Source organism: Chiloscyllium plagiosum, unplaced genomic scaffold (genome assembly GCF_037043375.1).
Source record: "Chiloscyllium plagiosum isolate Xiang-an unplaced genomic scaffold, Cpla_swu_hap1 HiC_scaffold_1, whole genome shotgun sequence".
Taxonomy (NCBI): Eukaryota; Metazoa; Chordata; class Chondrichthyes; order Orectolobiformes; family Hemiscylliidae; genus Chiloscyllium; species Chiloscyllium plagiosum.
In genome coordinates, this window is record NW_028270139.1 from 94,289,864 (window position 1) to 94,314,294 (window position 24,431).

At 39.9% G+C, this 24,431-nt stretch overlaps 1 protein-coding gene across 5 annotated transcripts in view; it reads right to left on the reverse strand.

The window, feature by feature from the left end:
• Nucleotides 1-1,149: 1,149 nt before the first annotated feature.
• ddx4 (DEAD (Asp-Glu-Ala-Asp) box polypeptide 4) overlaps nt 1,150-24,431 on the reverse strand; it is a 95,872-nt gene continuing 72,590 nt past the window's right edge. For all 5 annotated transcript variants that reach the window (XM_043688816.2, XM_087989053.1, XM_043688756.2 and 2 more), the window contains 5 exons: nt 15,436-15,581; nt 14,439-14,538; nt 10,697-10,967; nt 10,266-10,373; nt 1,150-2,835 (listed from right to left, as the gene is read on the reverse strand). In XM_043688816.2, coding sequence (XP_043544751.1) covers nt 2,749-2,835; nt 10,266-10,373; nt 10,697-10,967; nt 14,439-14,538; nt 15,436-15,581 — 712 coding nt within the window. In that variant the 3' untranslated portion in view covers nt 1,150-2,748. The remainder of the gene's footprint in view (nt 2,836-10,265; nt 10,374-10,696; nt 10,968-14,438; nt 14,539-15,435; nt 15,582-24,431) is intronic.

The window sequence follows — 24,431 nt, forward strand, 5'->3', positions numbered from 1 at the left end:
TCAAATCAGAAAAAAAAAATCCAGTGGTCCAGAAAGCAACTTTTTAAAAATACACTCATGAGATCTGGATGTTGCTGTCCATCACTAGCTGCTCCAGAGGTGGTGGAACAGAACTGCTTTCATGAACCATTGCAATTCATATCTGCTTCCCTTATTCTTTTACATGGAAATGGTCATGGGTATTTAAAAAATGTTATCTAAGAAGCCTTGGCAGATTTCTACATTGCATGTTGGAGATGACGCATAACGTTGCTGTCGTGCATCAGTAGTACAGGGAGCAAATGGTTGTGGATGTGGTACTAATAAAGCAGACTGCTTTGTGCGTGGTGGTACAAAAACAAAGTTGCTAAAGAAACTCAGCAGGTCTGGGAGCATTGGTAGAACTTTCCGATGAAGGGCAATGGACTCAAAAATGTTAACTGCTAAGTTTCTCCAGCACTTCACGTTTTTGTTTCAGATTTCCAGCATTCACAGTTGTCTTATTTTATTGGCCTGGATGTTGCCATGGTATCAGGCGTTTTGATAGTCAGTGACGGACTCATCCAGGCAAATTGGAAATATTCCATTACACTAACATTTGCTGCATGGATGGGTAGTTTTGAGGATGAAAGGCTTATGCCGAAATGTCAACTCTTGCTCCTAAAATGTTGTGTGCCCTGCTGTGCTTTTATTCCAGCATCATACTTTTCAATTATAGAGTACTTCAATACTGGAATCAAAAATGGTGTCAAACATTGCAGTGAACTCAGTGAGGAACACAGTTCCCTTATGTCAGGCAACTAATTAACCAAAAAAGGTGTAATTATTCAGAATGAAGTTACTTGCACCCTTACCCACAAATCATCCACCAGATGGGGAAAGGATACTGCGTACTGTCAAAACTGCACTTTGTTCCAGTAATGTATTTATTAATGTACCACGTCACAATAGAGCAAGTCTGCTGGTAGTCAACAATTAAAAGTGTCTTCTTCCATCTCTAAGCAGTACCACAATTAGAAAATTATTTAAAGTTTAGACAATTAGCATGATATTGAAATATTTGACCTCAGTTACTATTTATTTTTATTAGGTCCTAATTTCCATCTACTTACTGAATTACAATGGAGTATCAATGTTAGATTGGCATTACTTTGGAGTTTTTCCTGACCTGTGGCTGCCGAAACAAGGAAGACACTAAGAAAAAAGGATATTTTTGAGACAGCCTAATCTACGTACTGCATAAGCCAATTATGAACATGGAACTAGAAATGGGGTAGATTGTCATACAGATTGGGAGACTTGCCTCAAGGTTACAGCTGACAGATACAAAATAATTTGTTTCAAGAAACTGACCATTGAAGAAGTACCCACAAAACAGACAAATAGACAGGTAACTGGGGTAATAATTTGGAGTCAGTGAAGATGCAAATAGTGAAGAAACTTAGCTTGCTCTAACAGGAGGCAGTACAATGTCTTGAAAGATGCAAATAACAAAACCTCTAATCCTGCAATGCATTTTTGAAATTGTACTGTATTGAGTAATTGGACTGCCCAATTTCCAGGGTTGAGTGAATTCAACTTAAGATAAAAAGTATACATGAAACAGGTTAACACTGTCCAGCAAATAATGTTACATGTTAGGTTCTTTACAAACAGTATGTTTCAAAGCAGTCTTCTCCCTCTGGTCTGATATCCTGCAGATAATGCTGTATTAAGTCCACCTGACTGATTAATTATAATTGGGTAATAAACATTGCCCTATTTAAGGTATCATGTACATCCAGTCATCATGCCAGAAAACAGGCAACTGTCTCACTGGCTGTCAAACATTCAGTTCCCCTAGATTAGCACACCATTAAGATTATGTGGAAAGAAATGCCCCATATATTTTAGTATGTAACTAAATTTGACTCTAAAAACTAAATATCCCTGCACAATTAAAACCAAGAACAGACAAATCCTCAGAGTTGGTTTTGATAGCCTCATGTCCTTTGCTTAATTGGACTGATTCCTAATCAAAGGCAGCCATATAAAAACATGCCTATTGCTGAATGCCAAGTAATCATTGTACTGAAGCAGCTTGTACTGACAATGTTACATGAAAAACACCCAAACATAAAACCAGCATCAAATCCCAAACCTCAGCATTGTCTCTAATCTCCTGCAGCCCTCAACCCTCATTGAATGCGCCAACACTGGTTGTCATGCCTTCAGCTGCATACATCTTGGACTCTGCTATTCTCTCTCCATACTCCTTGAAAAGATGCTCCTTAAAATATTTAGCTTTGAGTGCAACCTTTTTGATCACTTCCAATGTTTAGTTCCGCATTCAATTCCATTTAATAATGCTCTGTAAAACACTTTTGGATCCATTAAATAAATTGCATTTAATGTACGTTGTTAATGGAATGTACACAACTGGCTATAGCTATGTAAACAATGTATGAACATTGATGCTTTCCCTTTCAAATTAAAGATGCAATTCAAAAATAACAAGACATAATGGGTTTCAAATTACTAGACAATATCAACCCTAACTTGCACTTTATTACCTCAAGTCATACAGAAACAAAAAAAAATGCAGTATCTGGCCACTGTGATACAACTTAAATATTAAAAACAAAAAAATGTGCAGAACAGAATGTAAACACTTATCTTTGAAAAAGTTCCCTTCAAAACAAGTCAATGAAAGTTTCCTTCAAATTACTAAAACTAGTAACCCTTTGGAGGACATTAATTTAAGAGTTCAAAGCAAATTATGGCTTGAAGTTAATCCCAACTATCTTCACTGTTTCCTCCATATGTCACTGGTATATTCGTTTCATATCCACTGAAGTTTCTGTTTACACCCAGACCCTATTAAAAAAGTGTAGAAAGAGAGAATAGATTATTTGCAGCTGTGGTTCAGATATTTATGTAAAATACACTTTTAGCAACTATTCCAAGTTTTTATTTATAAATAAGGCAATTTGCCATTTGAAATGATGGTCTTGTAAAAGTCATGTCAGCATATCCACATTATAATTTTTAAAAATTAAATGAACTCAGAAATTTAAGTTTGAATACTGAATTGAGTATAAATTGCTTCATTAAATAGAAAGCATTCAAGCAGTTTAAGTTTAGTTAAAAAAAATCTCAAATTTAAGTTGTTCTGTAGGTCATAAAGTGTTCCTCTTTAAAAAGTTGTTAAGAACCCAAAAATAAAGCAACAAACAAAAATAATTTCTAGTTGCCTCCATAAGTTCGCTCACCGACTTTTGCTTTGCAGGCTTGCACTTAAATGAAAATAAACAAACAACTGCAAAGCCTGGTTCAGAATCATTCTTTTCAACAATGAGAACTATACGTATTTCAAAAGATGACCTAGATAACAAGTATCCACTCTTCACATGCCAAATTCCATGTACAAAGCGAACATATATGCCTTTGAAGCACTTCAAATCAGAGCTGGCTTTACAGCATTCTCAAGTATCTATTGGCAAGATCACAACACAAACACTGAAGTTCTGGAAACAGCAAACATTGAGGCCATCCTCTCGCAAATTCAAATTATGTTGGGTAGGTCATATTGCCTGATCAAGACAGTGCTGTATGAAGAGCTGTCTTTAGGCAAATGGTATAGAGGGGCCCCAAAACAAACATTATAATGACTGATTGAAATCAGTGTGCCACATCAGCCACTGATAGGAGGAAGCACAGGCCATAGCTCACAATGCCTGGGGATGTTTATCAGGGGTGTTGAGAGAGATCTTTGAGGTGGAGGAAAGAGCCAACATGATAGGAATAAAGGGCTAAAATCCCAGTCATAGGTAAGCCTGCAACCAATGAATACAAGCAAAGAAACATGGAGGAAGAGCAGGCAGGAAGGGGAGAGCGACACAGAGCGACACAAACTACATTCATGCTATCCAAGATCCAGGTAATAACCATCTCCAGCAACAGACCATGTCTTTTTCACATTCAACAGCATTAACCAAATTGCTATATCCTCCACATATTACAATAAGCCTGCTGCTGAATTGGACCAACCATATAAACATGCTTAGACAGCACTTTCCAAACCTAACACCACTTCCATCTAGAAAAGCACAAGGGCTGCAGGTTCTCCTCCAAGCCACTCATTATATTACCATGCCTTCAATGTTACTGGGTCAAAATCCTGGAACTCCCTCCGAACACCAAAATGGACTGCAGCAGTTCCAAGAAAGCAGTTGACCGTGACCACCTTCTCGAGACAAAATCAGGACAGGCAATAAATACTGGTCTATCTAGTGAAACCCACAGCCTTTGAAATTATTTTTTGAAAAATGGACAATTAAAATGATAGGTAATAGTAGATAAGGGTTACAGTTGGGAAGGGGATCCAGGTTGCTTTGGTATAGGACAAGAAAGGCACATGGCTGCCAGCCAAGAGGATGGTGAAAGTAGAGACCACTCAAAACATGGAGATAAAAGAAGCAAGAAAATGTCCCACTCATTCCAAAAACAAAAAGGCAGGCATATCTACGAAGGTACTCAAACACCTTCAGATAGTTAATGAACAAATTCTTTTGGAGTTTAATGTGGAATCAAGTTCACCACATGAGCAAGACAGGCCATGGATGAAGGCTGGTTGATCATCCATCGAAGAAAACATAAAAAACTGGGAAAGGCACAACCAAAGGAACTGGAAATCTGAGTCAGGTGATATAATATCAAAACATTTGAAACATTAAATGTTTGCTCTATAGAATGGCAATAAAAAAAAAACTAAGCTCCCAGGCTCATCCAAACCATTTTACGGAAGAAAAAAAAATCATGGATGTGGTTAATAGGAAAGGACATCATTTACGGTTAATCGGAAGGTATTATGAACTGTCTCTTTAGACTGCTATAATACGTTTGGGGCAGCTACACTCAGTGTGGTGTTCCAATGCCCAGGGTAATGTCTGGTAGTCCATCCAGTTTCATTCTTTGAAACTTTGTGGCAGTTTAATATAATCAAAGGTTTGCTGGACCATTTCAAATCAGCCAGTATTTGAGTTACACGTAGGCCAGAAAAGGTAAAGGCTGAAGTTATCCCTTCCCTAAAGGGCACTGTGAACCAGATGGTTTTTTAAATAAATTGATAAGTTTCATAGTCATCAGTAGACTTCATTCCAGACTTTTTTTAAAATACAGATTTGACGATCAGCCTTTATGGGGTTCATACCCAGGCCTCCGGAACATTACATTGGGTCTTTGGATTATTAATACAACTGGCACCTCCTCCCTTACAATCTTACGGTCATGCCAAACATGTTATGAAATGTTAAGAGGGGAAAATCAATAAAGAAAGTTACCACAATATTGTAAAATAGGAAAATCAGGGAGAGAAGATATGCAAATACAAGAGGAGGGAAATGGTACGAGTGGTGACAGATGAGACCTAAGTGTAATAAAGCTGAGCAAAACAATTAAGAAATTTAACTAAACCATGCTAAACGGTATAAATGTGTGGTCAGAGTGAAGAATGTCTTTTCGACTGTGCTTGAGACAACTTCCTAGTTCAGCATGACTTTGGGTCAACAAGGCAAGAGGAATTGCTTAATTTGGTTATGGGAAATGAAACAAGTCAAATCATTAATGACTAAAAAGAAAAATTGCGAAAGTGACCATAGAACAGTTGCTTCTGCATAAAAATAGAAATGGGATAATTTTCTCCTAAACCACAATTATACAAATTAAATAGGAAAAGGATAAAATAAGATTAAAAGAGACAAGTAGGATTTACCTCAACGTTTTGGGGATAAAACAGTCAGTTAACACACCTTATGCAAGTAATTTCACAATAGATCCAAAACACATTCACACAAGATAAAAGAATGCATCAAAAAAAAAATTCTGCAGATTGAGACACTAAAAATAAAATTTCGAGAATCAAGGAGGAATCCAGAATAAAACAAACATTGTCTCAATACTGACAAAGACTAGGAATATAGAAAAAAAAGTTGAGAAATAAAACTAAGATTCTGCTCTGGAGCTTTCCTAGGTTTGTGGCTTTAAATGAAGAGAAAATTCTAATGTTGTATGATCAGTTAAAACCAGCAGCATTCTTGATCAAAATGAAAATCAAAAGGAAACAAAGTAGCCAATGATATGGGCAGAGAATCTATAGAAAGCTGGAACTGATTCTTCATAAATTTTAAAAAAAAAACTGCTCAGACATGTTATGGCACAAACAAAAACAGTTTGGGAATTTCAACAGGTCTAAAAGCAACTGTGAAGAGAAAACAATTAACAATGAGTCTACTAACCTTTCTTCAGAAGTTCTGAATGCAAGGACACTATCACTGTGCTACAAGAGTCTTTGCCACATTCTTTATACATTGAAGAGGGAGAAGTGAAAGATTAATTGTGTCTCAAAAATGAGCCTTATTTGTCAATTCTTAACAAAGAACTTGATCACTCACAAAGACTGTATGCAGACTCATAGGAAATTGCTGTATTTGTTAGGTAAAAAGAAGAGTGCTGGGGGAATAGAGTGAATAAACAAGAGCTGATGTACAGATGAACTGAACATAATTACTAACACTTAAGATGGTAAAACAAAAAGGTAATTCAAAAGATCAATGCTGTATAAAGAGAGATTCAGGGTAGGTAAGGACTTTTAAAAGGGGCCTATCAAAAGAACAGCAGGAGGTAGACAGATGGATTGCTCAGATTCCTGATGAAGGGCTTTTGCCTGAAACGTCGATTTTCCTGCTCCCTCGATGCTGCCTGATCTGCTGCGTTTTCCAGCACCACTCTGATCTAAACCCCTTGCTCAGAGGTAATTACAGCTTGGCAATTGAATAATATAGTTGATCGTGAAGCAGTTGAAGATTTGGAACAAAACTTAATTAGAAGGACCACGGATATTGCAATTGTAGGATGCAGGTAATCATATAGGGAGAAGAGGTCATGAAGGGGTTTGTAAACAAGATAATTTTAAGCAGGTATTTGGAAATTAAAATTAAGCTTATTGTTATGTACCCACGAGTGCTGTGAAAAGTTTACAAAGTCATCACTTACGGTACCATCTTAGGTACAAAGGTACCTCAGTACAGGATCTTAGGAATAAGTTAGAAAAATAAAGAAATAAAAAAAGTTCAGCATTAGTCTTTTGTGCCATCTTAATTACAAGGGGGTAAAGGTGGTGAAATGGTTTATTCCAGTTTGGGTAAGAAATTGAGTTTCTGACATTGATATTAAGAGGAAATAAGTTCTCAACTGCAAGCACAGTGACACAGTGGTTAGCACTGCTGCTTCACAGTGCCAGGAACCCAGGTTCGATTCCAGCCTCGGGCAACTGTCTGTGTGGAATTTGCACATTCTCCCTGTGTCTGCATGGGTTCCCTCTGGGTGCTCCGGTTTCCTCCCACAATCCAAAGATGTGCAGGTTAGGGTGAATTGGCCACGCGCAATATTAGGTGTGTTAGTCAGAGGGAAATGGGGCTAGGTGGGTTACTCTTTGGAGGGACGGTGTGGACTTGTTGGGCCGAAGGGCTTGTGGATAATCTAATAGCAAACAAAAATAGAGGTGAACTTTACATGCATTTTATTTAAAAACAAGTAGATCAATGAAGGATGCACTTTGCTTATGTCAAAAATATAATACCCACTTTGGCCCATCATAGCAGACTGGCACAAAAGGTGAAGTTACATGGTATTGGGGTGAGTTGGCAAAGTGGATACAGAACTGGCTTAAATCAGAGGAGACAGAAGGTGGCAGGACGCTTTTCGGTGTGGAGGGCTGTGACTCGTGGCCTCCACAGGGATCAGTGCTGGGACCTCTGCTGTTCATGATCTACATAACTGATGTGGAGGAAAAATGCAACTGGTCTAATTACTAAGTTTGCAGAAGATACAAAGATTTGGGGGGTTGCAGGTAGTGTGGAGGATTGTCAGAGGATATAGGAGGATATAGATTAGTTGGAGGTATGGGCAAAAAAATGGCAGAGTTGAATCCAGACAAATGTGAGGCGATGCATTTTGAAAGGTCAGGTACAGATGGAAATTATAGTGAATGGCAAAACCTTTAGGAATATCGATATGCTGAGGGATCTGGCTGAAGATGGCAGCACAGGTAGATAAGGTAGTGAAAAAGGCTTGTGGCATGCTTGCCTCCACTGGAAGGGGTACCGAGTATCAGGATATGCAAATTATGCTGCAGCTGTATAGACTTTAGTTAAGCCACACTTGGAATACTGAATAGTTCTGGTCAACACACTACCAGAAGGATGTGAATGCTTTGGAGAGAGTACTGAAAAAGGTTTACCAGGATGTTGCCCGGTATGGAAGATTTTGGCTATGAAGAAAGGTTAGCACAACTGGGTTTGCTTTCACTGGAATGCAGGTGGTTAAAGTGCAACCTAATAGAAGTTTAAAAGATTGTGAATGGTATAGATACAGTGGAAAGTATAAGGCTTTTTCCCAGGATGGGGGGGGGGGGGGGGGGGATCAATTACAAAGGGACATGGGTTCAAGGTGAGGGGGGAACGTTTAAAAGAGGAGATGTGTGCAGTAAGTTTTTCCCATAAAGGCTGTTCAGTACCTGGAACGTGCTGTCAGAGGAGGAAACAGACACAATAGCAGCATTTAAGAAGCACCTGGACGATTACATAAATAAGGGAATAGAGGAACCGGGATCCTGCTTTAGTACGGAAAGGCAAAACGTGGTGGTGCAGGCTTGGAGGGCCAAAAGGCCTGTTCCTCTGCTGTACGGTTCTTTATTCTCATGACAGGATCCAAGTTAGTGTTTAAAACACTCAGGGACGGCAGGCCAATTCACCCACAAAAAAGGTCATTGGGGTGGGTGGTGGTGGTGAGTGAAATCATATGGATGACCATAGAAAAAATTCATTCTTAACATCTGACATGGAATGTGTGCCTCCAATCACAGGCTGCTGCTCCCCCTATGCTTACTGTTGGTAAACTCACTACCTATCAGCAACCGTGGGAGAGAAACAGACAGCCCACAACTGAAGCAGCAGCATGTGACTGTAAAAACAAGAGGACAGGGCAAGAAGAGGATAGCAAGGGTAACAGTCAGAAAGCTGTGAATGGCATGGATTGGTGAATAGAGGAGAAGGATGCGGATGCAGGAAAAAGGGAGCAACTGTAAGTCAGGTTTTTTAAAAAAGGTAAACAGCCAGGAAAATCTTTTACTAAAAATCTCACGATAAATTCTTGAAGACAAATACACACACCAGTTTAAGATTCAGGAGTACTACAGGGAGGAAATTGTTGTCAATAGTATTGTAATGGAACAGTTAATTATTATACTTAAACCAGAGATTGCGATCTGAAGAGCAGCAGTTTAAAAGGGCAGTAATTGCCTAGTTTAAATATTTTAATCTAGTTTTATGTATACAATATTTAGCAAGCTGGTGAGATCACAGCTGAGGGCGATGGCTGTGTATTTAAACAAGTCACTTTTATGTTGACTTGTTGCTAACTTGTGCCTGTTGTCTTGTGCCAATTAAAATACTAAGATGTCTAGGAAATCTATACTTCGTGAGCTTTACACTGAATGGAAAGGTGATAATTGAGGATAATGGAAGTCTAATTCTGTCCTGTGCAAATCTAAGTACCAGATATCAACTGAAGTACAGAATGTTTTCCTACTAAATGACTGCATCACCTAATAAATGAGTTAGAGAGAACAAAAAGTCAAAATGTAGCTGTTGAACATCTCAAAAGTCTTTGAACAGAACTGACTTCTGGTCCAATGGACAAATTAAAACAAAAACCGTTCAGCTGCAAGAACAAGTAGCTAGAATTAGCAAAGTACAACTACAAACTGTAGGACTCTAAAAGATACCATGCAGATTTCCATTCAGTCTAGTAAAAAATCAGCATCTTGCATGTTAAAAAAAAAATTAAGTCTTTTAAGAAATAAAAATTTGACCTGCACTTCCTCCCATGAATACTGGCCCAACAGAAAACTTTCTCGATCTCTGTGCATTGGCAGCCCAAAATGGCACAAGACAATGACAATAGCACAGCAGATGGGCAATTACACTTGTAAAAAGTATACCACGGACTTTAGGACAAAGATGCTTCAATAGCCAATTATAATTTACAGTCCACTCGATTGCGGTTGTTTAAGTCTGAAAATAGTTGCAACAGACATGCTTCCACAGAAAAGATGTGTTTTCTGTTTAAAAAAATGCTTGGGAATGAAAGTAGTCTAAAATCTAAAAAAGCTATAAAAGAATTATATCCTTTGTCAGCAGACGTTCACTTTCAATTCAAGGACAAGCAAAATAAAAGTGCAAACTAACCTTACGAGTATCTACGGAAGCGAACACTTTTCCAAGTGGATTATGGTAACTGGTCCCATGAGCAGCATAAGCAAATTCTTCTAGCCATATAGGAACTTCTTGTTGTGCCTAAAGCAACAGTTTCAATATTGTTAAACAAAGACTTATACAAGAATGTAGTCAGACATAAGTTTCTACTTCCTTTCTTCCTTTACATTTCTGACTCTTCCAAATCCTAGGGCATCCTATTTCTCAAAGAAAAGGACAGAACAAAAGTATAATTTTAGAGATCCAATTAACAATGATGAGAATGTGACAGTAAATTTAATCCTGAACAATATAGGAAATACAATAATGGACTTGGGAAACTTTATGGACAATTGAGTTACTGGAGCTGCATCATGTCTTTCCAGAAGTCTACTAAATGCCAAACAAATCTTGATATTACTTACATCAGACAGAACCTTTAAGAGAGCACGTGCTATTGGCAAATCTGTATTTGAATCAAAGAATGATATTGCTTTGCCAACGTTCCCACAACGGCCTGTACGTCCAATACGATGGACGTATTCATCGATTGTTGAAGGCAAATCAAAATTGATAACATGCTGTACATGCTCAATGTCCAGCCCGCGAGCTGCTACTGCTGTAGCCACCAAAACAGGACACTTCCCTGTACGGAAATCACTGAGTGCTATCTCTCTTTCCCTTTGCTCTCGATCACTGGAAAAATTACAAAATAAACAAAATAATTTGATAATGCTTCATGCACAGTAAAAGTCACATTTGGTCATTTGCACAACAGAACCTACCTAAATAAAATCACTATTGCCTGGTATTAACTCAAAGGAAGTTCAGCAGTTCTTGAATTATTTTAGTACGTTCAAAGCATTAGTCAAATAAAGTAGCTCCATGTGGAATTTTACACGTGGAATCTTCCACTAGTTCCCATATATGCAATGTTAGCTCAACTTCTGAATATAAATGAAACAAGAGAAGATCAGTTATGATCTTCAGTGCCTCAAAACTCATAAGACCACTCCTGCAGAGGGAGAAAGTGAGGACCTGTCATTTTAATGAAACTTCAATGTCCAATGTTCATCAAAAACATGGTTCAATTGTTTAAAGCTTTAGTCAAACAATTCTTCCACCACTTTGCCAAATTAGATTTGGCCAAAAATCATTCCCAAATGAAGGGATAAAAACAGAAAATATTAGAACTATAACAGCAGGTTCAGCAGCAATGAAAGGAGAGAAACTAAGTTAAATATTTATTTAAGTAAACAGTTGTATCTCTCCCTCCACAGATGTTGCCAACCATGCTAACCATTCTCAAAACTTTGTTCTTTTTTCAAATTTGCAGTATTTTTTGTCCAAATAAGGGAACTTTGTTTTGTTGAAAAGATTTGGTATGAACTCAAGCAATAACTAAATCTGGGCAGCTTTAAATATCAACTCATTCTTCATCACCTGTTTCACAACCCTCAGGTACAGCAATCTGATATTGATATGCTTCCATCTTAATTTCATATCATAGAGTTTCTTTCAACAGTTAAGAATAGTCACTCAAGCATTACTTTCACCCAATGTGCAAAAGAAGACTGGCATGAGTGAATCAATGATGGTCATTTAACAAGCCAGCCCAGGCACAAATGGACATAGTGACTTCATTCAGCACCATAATACTTGGGATTCTGTGAATTCAATTCACTCTGCACTCCCAAGAATAGGTGAAGGCCCTGGAAACAGCCATGGCTCTTGATAACAACTCATCAGAAGCACTGAACAGTTATACTTCAGAACGGAATACAACCTAACCAAGCTGCTCTAGAATGATTACTCTATCGGCATCCAACTAAATGTGCAAAATTTCCTAGGGTATATCCTGTTTACAAAAAACAAAAGGACAAATAAATTCAGCCAACTACTCCTCCGATCTATCATCTTTGTTAGAAATAATTCTCTCATGCGTATTGGTCATTGCTTGTAAGGGGAATATTTAATTTCCCATCCTTAATTAAACAGAGTGGCTTGTTATTTCATACCAGAGGGCAGTAAAGTGCTAACCATATTGGTGAGGTCTGACGATGCTGGAGACCAGAGTTGAGTGTGTTGCTGGAAAAGCACAGCAGGTCAGGCAGCATCAGAGGAGCAGGAAAATCGACATTTCAGGCTGGAGCCTGATTTTTCTGCTCCTCGGATGCTGCCTGACCTGCTGTGCTTTTCCAGCAACACACACTCAACTGCTCATCATATTGCCCGCGTCTGGAGTCAAATGTAGGCCAGACCAGGTAAGAACAATACCTTTTGTTCTCAAAGTAGTATTAGTGAACCAGATATTTTCCCAAAAGAAATTTTGCATGTCCTCCACTGCTTTTAATTCCAAATGCATTTCAATCTCACCAACTGCCAAGGTTGTATTTGAACCTGCACCTCCTTAGCATTTCCATCAACCTTTGGATTATTAGTTCAGTGGAGCTACCACCATCTCATTCGTCTGATAGTCTTAAATGATCAGTGAAGCAATGAAAGATGTTGTGGTTTTGGAAGGTGTTGAAGCAGCCTGATATACTGCTGTGCACATGGGATGGAGAGACTGAAATGTTAAAGTAGAAAATAGTGCACCAACCATGCACTCTTTTGCTCTGGATGGTACAGAGCTGCACTCATTCCAGAAGTGGAATGATGGCTGCTACTGCTGCAAAAGAAACTAAAAATGTCTCCGCTTCCTCTTGCCAAATATTGTCAAAAACAAAGAAAGAAAGATCTCAAACAACAAAACTGTCGCAGGTGAGTTCACCCCACCTTGATGGTTATTACATCTTTAAAAAAAAATTATGTTTTTGAAACTGGAACTCAGTTTAAACTTTACAAATAACAGTGTGTTAAAGCTCACAGAAACAATTATACAAATACTCTACCAGAAACATTACTTTTACATGCAATATAGTCAAAAATGAGCACATTTTTGGCAATAGGCAAAAAAAAATCTTTCCTTCGAGAAGGGGACCAAAATCATCCAAGCTGGTCTGACCAGTGCCTTGTATAATTTTATTCAGGCTTCCTTATTTTTATATTCCACTCCATTTAATAAATGCCAACATAGCATTTGCCTTCCCTGCTACCTAAACTTGGATGCTAGTTTGTTGCAATTTATGCAGAAGGACCTCCAAATCCCTCCATGCTGCAGCATTCTGCACTCTTTCCCCACTTAAAGAACATTCAGTTTCTCTATTCTTCCTGACCAAATGCATAATCCCACCTTTTTCCTTTGTGCAGAAGTTTGACAATGCACTCTCATTTAGCCTGTCCTCTACATACTTAGTCAGTCTGACTATGCACCTTCCCAACTATATTTTCTAGTGTCATCTACAAGCTGCATGTGCGCGCACAGCAAACCTGAAGGCATCATGCAAGTTACTTTTCAATTTCAAAGATGCAGTTCACTCACACGTAAAAGAACTAGTCACACACAAATGAAAAAAGAATGTCAGGTCACCACCCAGGCACCTTTTGAAAAAGGCTTCATATATTCCTTCAGGAAGGATCAGGATTAAAAACCAAAGGGGTTGCAGATGCTGGAAATCAGACAAAAATCAAATTGCTGGTAAAGCCCAGCAGGTCTGTCAGCAACTATGGAGAGAAGTCAGAGTTAACGTATTGGGTCCAGTGACCCTTCTTTAGAACGGATTCTTTTTGATCAAGATAATCTTTGTTTGATTGTTATACAAAGTCATATGTGATTAGCCTTTTAGCTATATTAATTTTGCACAAATTGAACTGACTATGAAAATGTGACTGTATACTGCACTACGTTGGTATTTAAGCCCAACCTATGCAGGTGTTGTAAAGAAACCATTGCTTGCCCAAATTTTCACAGATGTTAATCATTACTTTCAGCAGGTTAACCAAAGCAAATCACTTAAAAAAAAAAGTCAGTGCCCTCTTGTGGCAATGGTAAGATCCCCACCCCTGAACCAGAAGACCTAGGTTGTCCTACCTGCTCCAGAGGTGTGCAGTAACATCACTGAAAAAGTTGATTACAAAAACAGCTTAAAAAAGTAGTTAACAAAATACTTGCACCAAATCAAAAGCTTCCATCTCTCACCAATCAAAAATGACCAGGATTCTAACAGAGTGGGCAAGAAGTCTGAAGAAACATTAACAATTAATGCAAAAAGCAATTAAACTTACCCATGTATACTTGTCGTTGGGAACTTTTCTTGACACAGAAAAGTAGCAAGAAAGTCAGCCTTTCGTTTGGTATCGACAAAAACCATAGTTCGTTCAATACCTGCAAAACACTGCTTATAAGGAACCACTCTTACATACCAAAAGAGTAACAAACCATCTAGTGACAACAAAAATCATCCTATAATTCAGTCCACAGACTCCATGATTATACAAGTCACTGGATTCTGCTCTAGCCAACTCTTCGTGTCAGAGGGTGCTGACAGCCAGTTAGCTGTTAATGGACTTCCAGATCAGAGAAGTAGTCCTCAGAGCGGTGTTGGGACACAGCTCTCCAACTCTGTTGCATTATCATGTTGGATCTTTTAGGAATAGTTTGGACTCAAATGGGTGCCAAATTGCCTGTTAATACAAAGATGGTTAGAATGGAGAGCAAGATGTGGGGTGAAATGAGCCTCTGATGTGCCCAGTGATTCAATTAAGGAGAGATCCAATTCTTCCCACCCCTGACCTGCTGGACATTAGGATTGAACAGTGACAGGAGAGGGGGCAATGGAAGACTGAGGCCCTCAAGAGAACAATGAGTTGCCCACATCATCCACGAGTGAAGTCACCAAACATTACTCGAACTGCTGTGTAATAAGGCAGCTGCAGACAGACTGAGCACCTGCTGGATCTCGAGTCCTCGTGCCTTGAATCAAATTCACAAGTGAACTTGAAATCCAGCCCTAAGTCCATCATTGCAAGTTGATTTACAATACAATATCTGACTCTGTTAGTGAGAGGAACAAAAGCCAAGCAAGCTTCCATTTTTAGTCCTGAATACCAACATAACTACTGCTCCTATTTCTCTGGAGACAGGGCTTGAATTATTGTACTTATGCAAAGTACTATGTATCCTTGCCAGCTGCTAACAAAAGAGCAATTTTCTATTTTAAAAATGTTCACATGTGTTTATGGAGAGATTATTTTTCCTTGATAGAAGTAAAACCACTCTTACCTATGTTAGTGAGGATTTCAACCAATTTGTTCCTTTTGGAATACTGGTCAACTTGTAGTATGGATTGCTGGACATCACCACAAGCACCTCCTACTTGACCAACAGCAAGGAACAAATAATCATTCTTCATGAAGTCTGCAGCTAACCTTCAAGAATAAAGTCAAAAAACAAAAAAACTAAATGTTCAGACTGGTTTGAATTTCACTATTTACAACCAAATCAATATCAGGTTTCACAACTAATTTTAGTCACAAGATAAATGTAAATAAGCTTACAGATGTGGAGAGATTACACTCTCAAGAGTATAAAAGAATAAAAATGCAAGGCAATGTTCAAAATTTCAGCAGACTTTGACAAGCCAAAGGAGAAACCTGTTTACACTGGCAAAAGGGTGTAAGTAACCAGAGGTCAAAATGTTAGGCCCAAAAAAATTGCGAGAGAGAAGGGAGAAACATTTTTTTTAAAAAAACTCATGTAAACTGAGTTTTTTAAATCTAGAAAGGCAATGGAAACCAGTTCATGTCTAACTATCTAAATTTGCAGGGCTCTTGAGAAAAGCTGACTAATTGGATTGTGCTTTCAAACAGCTGGCACAGACACTAGACTAATGCTGTGTGATGATGACCAGTTACAAGTCAGGCAGATGATCAAGATACTTGTTTGCTCCTTGCTTAGTGTTGCTTTCAGATACTTCTACACTTATGAACATGAGGCTGTGCATGAAGAAATCTGCAGTATAATGCACAATAAACCAGTTTTATCTCAATTCATAGAGTTAGTAGCTTCAAATTTCTAAAACTGGGTCAAATCCTGACATCTCAAGTTGCAATTAAGAGGCCAATTTAAATAAATTTAAGATTATGCATCACTTTCCTCTTGACTGACACTAAAAACAAATTATATGATTTGGTTTTGGACAAGTTACAGTTTCATTTAAATCTGTTCTAAAATACTGAGTCAAGAAGCTGTTCTGAGCATTATTCCAAATTCATATTCCCACTGAACTATTACTTAAGCAGAAAGAAACTCAAAATTTGGTTTCCATCTAACTATGCAGCAGTATAGTGAATAACGAAGTGGGTAAAAGGTTCCAGTTATCTAATTTTCAGGCACCTTCCAAGTATTGCTGGTTATGCAATACCTCTCACACTCACTGCAAAATGTTACCACTTCACATCAAGTCCAAGTTAAATAACTTGATCATCACCTTCCACCCTGATGCATCAGCTTGCAAAATTATCTTTTGGAATAAAGTCAGAAGCTGCTGTGACAGCTCAGCAGGTCTGGCAACATCTGTGAACAGAAATCAAAGTTAATGCTTCAAGTTCAGTGACCATTCCTCAGAACTGGTTCATTTGACCCAATGACAGTGAATGAACATCGATAACAGTTCCAAGTCAGGACTGCGTGGTTCAGAGGGAAGTTTGCAGTTAGTGTTCCCATGCATTTACTACCCTTGTCTTTCGAGATGGCTGGGGTCACAGACTTAGCATTTGTGTTGCTCTGGGCGAATCACTGCAGTGCATCTTGTAAGTGATCTACATTGAAGCCAATAGTGGTGGTGGTGGGAGAGAGAATGAAAGAATACCAATCAAGCAGGTCCCTTGGATAAAACAAAAAATTGCTGATGCTGGAGATTGAAGCAACAGTTCTGAAGTCACTGGACTAGAAACAATAACTCTGCTTTCTTCCCACAGATGCTGCCAGACCAGAATTTCTCCAGTAATTTCCATTTTAGAAGTAGGCCCCTTGGTCCTGATTAGTGACAGCCTTCAAACACTTTTAAACTTGCACCCATCCGAGAAAACAGTATTCCATCACACTCCTGCTTTGTGCCACGGTTATGAAGGATAAACATTAGCGGGTTACTCGCTGCAGGGTTCCCAACCTCTCTGACCTACTCTTGTAGCCACAGAACTTGAAAAAGGCCAGTCATGAGTTTCTGATTTATGGTAACCTCCCACAATTCAGCAATGGTAATGCAATCAAAAGTCATGGGTAGGTAGCCATTGCCTGAGATGAAGGATACTTGCCACTTATCAACGAAAGGCTGCATGCTATCCAGGACCTGCTGCACATGAACACATGCTGCTTCAGGGTCTTTACACTGCAATTCATCCTTACACCAACCTCTTTATGCTCAATGCACCTCACACAGCAGCAGTCCCAGGTCCCCAAAAATCAGGGCTAATATTCAGATACATCATCTCCACTTAATTAAGTGCTGCCATCCTCACACCCACTTCTTAGCATCTCAGCACACTTCAAGCTGTTCATTCTTGGCACATATCACCTAGCACAGCACTACACAACCACTAACATTCTCAACGCTCTTTATTTAAGCCTGAGGTAGCATATAGAATAGAAGCAGTCACAATAAAACTGGCAGGAACATAAGTGCTTCCAATACTGGGCAAATAGTTCCAACCATGATGCAAGCCATGAGATTGCCCATCATATACTACTACAGCAAGAGCGATGAGGTAATGGCATCTCATCGCCTTGTGCCTCTTTTCGACTCCTAAATTATAGTAATATTTTTAGGATGGTAAAACAAGTTGCTGATACTTTGACCTTCAGCCTCTTACTTTACACTCAACCCACTTCACCACCTGAGATTCCGCTTTCAGGCAAAGAACTGCCATCTCACCCAAGACAAAGCTAGTGGCCATGTTTCTGCAACTGAGCCTTGCCCTTTGGCTCACAAGGGAAGCGGGGAGAACATGAGAGCAATAGGTGATTCAATTGAGGGAGGGAGAGATAGGAGCTTGTGATTGCAAGTGAGATTCCAGAATGATGTGTCGCCTCCCATGTGCCAGGTTCAGGTTTGCCACAGATTGAGTCTACCGGATTCTTAAGGGGGAGGGAGAGCACCCAGAAGTTGTGGTACACATGTACCAATGAAATAGGTAGGGAAAGAGAGGGGGACCTGAAAAGAGGATATGGGGAGTTAGGTTGGAAGCTAGAAGGAGGACAAGTAGAGTAGTAAATTTCAGGATTGCTACCGGTGCCACGTGCTAGGGAGACTAGGAAAAGAGAACAAATGCACACGAACACATGGCTGCAGGGCTGGTGTAGGGAGGGAGGGCGGGCTTCATTGGGATATCTTCTGGGGAAGGTGGGGCCTGTACAAGGAGGACAGGATGCACTTCAACTGGAAGGGCATCAATATCCTGGGCAGGAAGTTTGCAAGAGCTCTTAGTGAGGGTTTAAACGATTTGCAGGGCTTGGGAACCTGAGCTATGGATTAGATGATGGAGTAGGTAGTGAATAGGCAGATACAGCATGCACAGAGTTATGAGGAAGGATAGGCACTTGATAGGGCAACGGTGCAGTCAGTGTGATGGGCTGAAGTGTGTCTATTTTAATGCAAGTAGTATCAGGATTAAGGGTGATGAACTTGCTTCTAAGTACCGATCCAGGCTCTGATGTTGTGGCCATTACAGAGACTTTGGTATCACATGGGCAGAACTGATTGTTGGATGTTCCAGGGTTTAGAGGTTTCAAAGGAATAGGGATGGGGGGGGGAACACGGAGGATGCGTGATAGAGATGAATGATGACGATGACGATGACGATGACGAGGAGGAGGAGGAGGAGGAGGATTGCTAATCAGGGATTGTATCACAGCTGCAGAAAAGGAGATTGTTGAGGAGGGTTTGTCATAGAGTCGGTATGGTTAGAAATCAGAAACAGCAAAGGAGCAGTCATTTTATTGGAAGCTTTCTACATGCTCCCCAATAGCAACAGAGACATAGAACATTACAGTGCATACAGGCTCTTCGGCCCTCGATGTTGCGCCGCCCTGTTATACTGATCTGAAGCCCATCCCAACTACACTATTCCATGTACATTCATATGCCTGCCCAATGACAACCTGAAAGCACTTAAACTTGGCGAATCGACTACCGTTGCAGGCAAAGCATTCCATACCCTTACTACTCTGAGTAAAGAAACTACCTCTGACATCTGTCTTATACCTATCTCCCCTCACTTTAAAGTTGTCCCCCCTCATGTTTGCCATCCCCATACTTGGAAAAAGGCTCTCCCTGTCCACCCTATCTAACCCTCTGATTATCTTGTATGTCTCTATTAAGTCACCTCTCAACCTTCTCTCCAACGAGAACAGCCTCATGGCCCTCAGCCTTTCCTCGTAAGACATTCCTTCCATACCAGGCAACGTCCTAGTAAATCTCCTCTGCACCCGTTCCAAAGCTTCCACATTCTTCTTATAATGCGGTGACCAGAACTGTACACAATACTCCCAAGTGTGGCCATACCAGAGCTTTGTACAGCGGCAGCATAACCTCCTGGTTCCGGAACTCAATCCCTCTATTAATAAAGGCCAAAACACTGTATGCCTCCTTAAAAACCCTGTCAACCAGGGTGGCAACTTTCAGGGATCTGTGTACATGGACACAGAGATCTCTCTGCTCATCTGCACTCCCAAAAATCTTACCATTAGCCCAGTACTTTGCATTCTGATTACTCCGTCCAAAGTGTCCACATTAAATTCCATTTGCCACCTCTCAGCCCAGCTCTGCATCCTATGTCTCTCTGCAACCTACTACATCCTTCGTCATTATCCACAACTCCACCGACCTGATTTACTAACCCACCCTTCTAAGCCCTCATCCAGGTCATTTATAAAAATGACGAACAACAGTGGACCCAACACCGACCCTTGCGGTATGCCGCTAGTAACTGGACACCGAGATGAACATGTTCCATCAACTACAACCCACTGTTTTCTTTCAGCAAGCCAATTACTGATCCAAACTGCTATGTCTCCCACAATCCCATTCCTCCACATTTTGTATAATAGCCTACTGTGAGGAACCTTAGCGAATGCCTTGCTGAAATCTATATACGCCACATCAACCGGTTTACTCTCATCTACCTGTTTGGTCACTTTGTCAAAAAACTCAATAAGATTCGTTAGGCACGACCTACCCTTCACAAAACCGTGCTGACTGTCCCTGATCAGATTATTCTTTTCTAGATGGTTATAAATCCTATCTCTTATAACCTTTTCCAACAACTGAAGTGAGACTGACTGGTCTGTAATTACCAGGGTTGTCTCTACTACCCTTTTTGAACAAGGGAACCACATTTGCCATCCTCCAGTCCTCAGGACTATTCCTGTAGACAATGATGATTTGAAGATCAATGCCAAAGACTCGACAATCTCTTCCCTTGCTTACCAGAGGATCCTAGGATAGATTCCCATCCAGCCCAGGTGACTTGTCTATTTGCAGACTCTGCAGTATTTCTAATACCTCTTCCTGGTGAACTTCAAGGAGATTGGGAGGCAGATTTTGGAAAGGTGCAGAAATAACAGGGTTGTTGACATGAATGACTTCAACTTCCCTAATATTGATTGTAACCTACTTAGTTCAAATAGTTTGAATAGACCAGTTTGTCACGTGCGTCCAGGAAGGATTCCTGATGCAATATGTAGATAGGTCAACTAGAGGGGAGGCCATATAGGATTTGGTGCTGGCAACGAACCATGCCAAGTGTCAGATCTCAGTGGGAGATGACAGCTCCATGACATCTTCTACACTCATGGAGAGGGATAGGTGTAGATGGTATGGTAAAATATTTAACTGGGGGAGAGGGAATTACAATGCTATTAGGCAGGAACTGGGGTGCCTAAATTGGGAAGATGTCCTCAGGGAAATGCACAACAGAAATATGGAGATTGCTTAGGAAGCACCTGCTGATAGTGGGACAAACCTGTCCTGCACAGACGCAAGGAAGGGATGGTAGATTAAAAGAACCTTGGGTGATAAGAGATGTGGAACATTAGTCAACAGGAAGTAGGAAGCTTACCCAAGGTTGAAGAGGCAAAGATCAGATCAAGGGTTACAAGGTAGCCAGGAAGGAATTGAAGAATGGACTTAGGAGAGTTAGAAGGAGTCATGAAAATGTGTTAGCAGTTGGACTAAAGAAAACCCTTAGGTGTTCTACACTTAAGTGAGGAACAAGAGGATGGCCAAAGTGAGGGTAGTGGACAGTGGACAGTCAAGGACAGTGGAGGGAACTTGCTCCTCAAGTCAGAGGAAGATGGGAGATCCTTAATGAATACTTTACATCAGTATTCACTGCTGAGAGGGACTTTGACATTTCTGAGGACAGCAAGAAACAGAATGATATGTAGGTTGATGCTAGGAAGGAGGATGTGCCAAAAATTTTATAAAACGTAAGAATAGATGAATCCCCTGAGCCGGACAGGATATACCCCTAGGTTACTGCAGGAAGCGAGGGAAGAGATTGCTTGAAATTACAGACCAGTCAGTCTTACGTCTGTGATGGGGAAAAGTATTGGAGGGGATTCAGAGAGACAGGATTTATGATTACTTGGAAAATCAGAGCTTGATTAGAGATCGTCAAGATGGCTGTGAGGGGCAAGGCATGCCTCACAAACCTTATGGAATTCTTTGATAATGTGACAAAACATGGTGAAGAAGGTAGAGCAGTGGATGCCGTGTACATGGATTTTAGCAAGGAGTTTGATGAGGTTCCCCATAGTACATTCATTCACAAAGTAAGGAGGCATGGAATACAAGGAAATCTGTCTGGATACAGAATTGGCTGGCCCACAGAAGACAGAGTGGTGGTAGATGAAAATATTCAGCATGGAGCTCAGTGACCAGTGGTGTTCCACAAGGATTGGTTCTGCGACCGATGTGATTTTTATAAATTACTTGGATGAGGAAGTAGAAGGGCGGATTAGCAAGTTTGCCAATGACACAAAGGTTGCTGGAGTTATGGATAGTGTGGAGGGCTGTTGTTGGTTGCAACGGGACATTGACAGGATGCAGAACTGGGCTCATGAGTGGCAGATGGAGTTCACCCTGGAAAAGTGTGAAGTGATTCATTTTGGATAGTCGAATTCGAATGCCGAACACAGGGTTAAAGGCAGGATTCTTGGCAGTGTGAAGGAACGGAGGAATCTTGGGTTCCATGCCCATAGATCCCTCAAAGTTGCCAAAGTTTTAGGCTTGTTAAGAAGGCATATAGTGTGTTGGCTTTCATTAGCAGGGAGATTAAGAGCTGTGAGGTTATGTTGCAGCTCTATAGAGCCCTGGTTAGACCACATTTGGAATATTGTGTTCAGTTATCATTATAGGAAAGCTGAGGAAGCTTTAGAAAGGATGCAGAGGAGATTTACCAGGAAGCTGCCTGGACTGGAGGGCATGAAGAAAGGTTGAGGGAGCCAGGGCTTTTCTCATTGGAGCAAAGATGATTGAGGGGTGATTTGATAGAGGTGTACAAGATATTGATAGGCATAGATAGAGTATATAGCCAGATATGTTTTCCCGGGGGGAAATGTCTAATGAGGCAGCATAATTTTAAGGTAACTGGAGAAAGGTTTCAGGAAGATGTCAGAAGTAGGTTCTTTATATAGAGTGGTGGGTGTGTGGAATGCACTGTCAGCATTTAAGTGACTCTCGAATAGGCACATGGAAGATAGTACTAGGAAGATGATGTAGGTTAATGTGAACTTAGTCGGCTAAAAGGCGGGCACAACATCGAGGGGCAAAGGGCTTGTACAGTGCTGTACACTTCTAAAAGCACAAGGAGGAAGACAGCGAGTAAAAGCATAGCAAGAATGAAGACAAATCACTTGATCAGTCACCCTCAGCTAACTTCGCAGATACTACGAAACTGGGCTCATGTTAAGTCATCTGAGCGCGAAGTGGACTCAGCCAAGCTAAAAGTTGATGGCTCATTTCTCAGGTCTCTCGAGAGCTCAGATGAAGACATCAATGGCAGATTGAGTATAAAACAGCGGAAGGGTCAGTTCTAAGGGTCACTCGAAACAAAATGTTAACTCTACTTTCTCTCCATAGATGCTGCCAGACCTGTTTTTCCAGCAATTTTTATTTTTGTCCATAAAATGCGAAACTGTGTCTGTAATCAGGTGATTAGTCCCTTTAACTGACATGACTGCAGAGTTTTATACCATTTGCATGTAAAAGTGAACAATGCAGGTTTACCAGGGCATCAGAGCCAGTTGGACTGGAAAATGTTAGCAGTTATTTCCATGAGTTTGGGCATATGCAGGCTGTGCACAGCAACATATCCCCAAAAATTCATTTGTATGAGATGAACTGGAACTACATAAATGACCTTCTTGCCCATGAAGGACTGTGGGATGCTCATATAATAGTAATTATGGAAAACTAAAAAGTCAAATAAAGTCGAACATTTTTCATGCTGTACTTCATATTTTCAAGCATGTCTTAGCTCTTTTGGATTTTGATTATTTGTATTAAATGTTTGAACTTTGTTTTATCATAAAAGCGGTCACTATTGGATCTATCCTACACAAGAACGCTATATAGAGTTATACATTCATAGCAGCATGAGACAGCTATTTAACCCACCATGTGACAACTGGCTTTTCAATTAATTCCACTATAGCACTACAAATTGACCTTCACCATTGAATCAAATTTCCATGACTTTCTAGGTATTTCAAATCATAACCACTTGCTGCATCCTTAATCTGGAACTGAATTTAACAAGAGAACCAGCAGACATATACAATTAACATTACTATAACTGTGCCCTTATTTTCTCAATCTATATTGTATTAAATTACAATACAATATATTCATTATTTTTCAAGTGTGCAATCTGCAAACTAATTTAGACTTCAACTTTCTCAACAATCTACTCCATTCTCTTGATTATGCAAACTCAATTAAAAAATGCCCATACACTTGCTGCAGATTGACAAATTTAAATAACTAACTGTCTATTTGCAGTTTGCTTTTGAACCAAAGTATAACGGAAAATTAAACAGTCCAAAATGTTTATTGTTTGAACAGAAATTCCTATCTTCTCTCAGTTGTATCCATCTGCCTCAAAATCTAAGATTTCTTTTGGGTTAGGATTGGAATTTAGACAACAGATGGCTTTTAAATCTTCCATTTACATACTGAAGGGACTGTTTCTAAGCCAAGACTACAGAAAACTAACTTT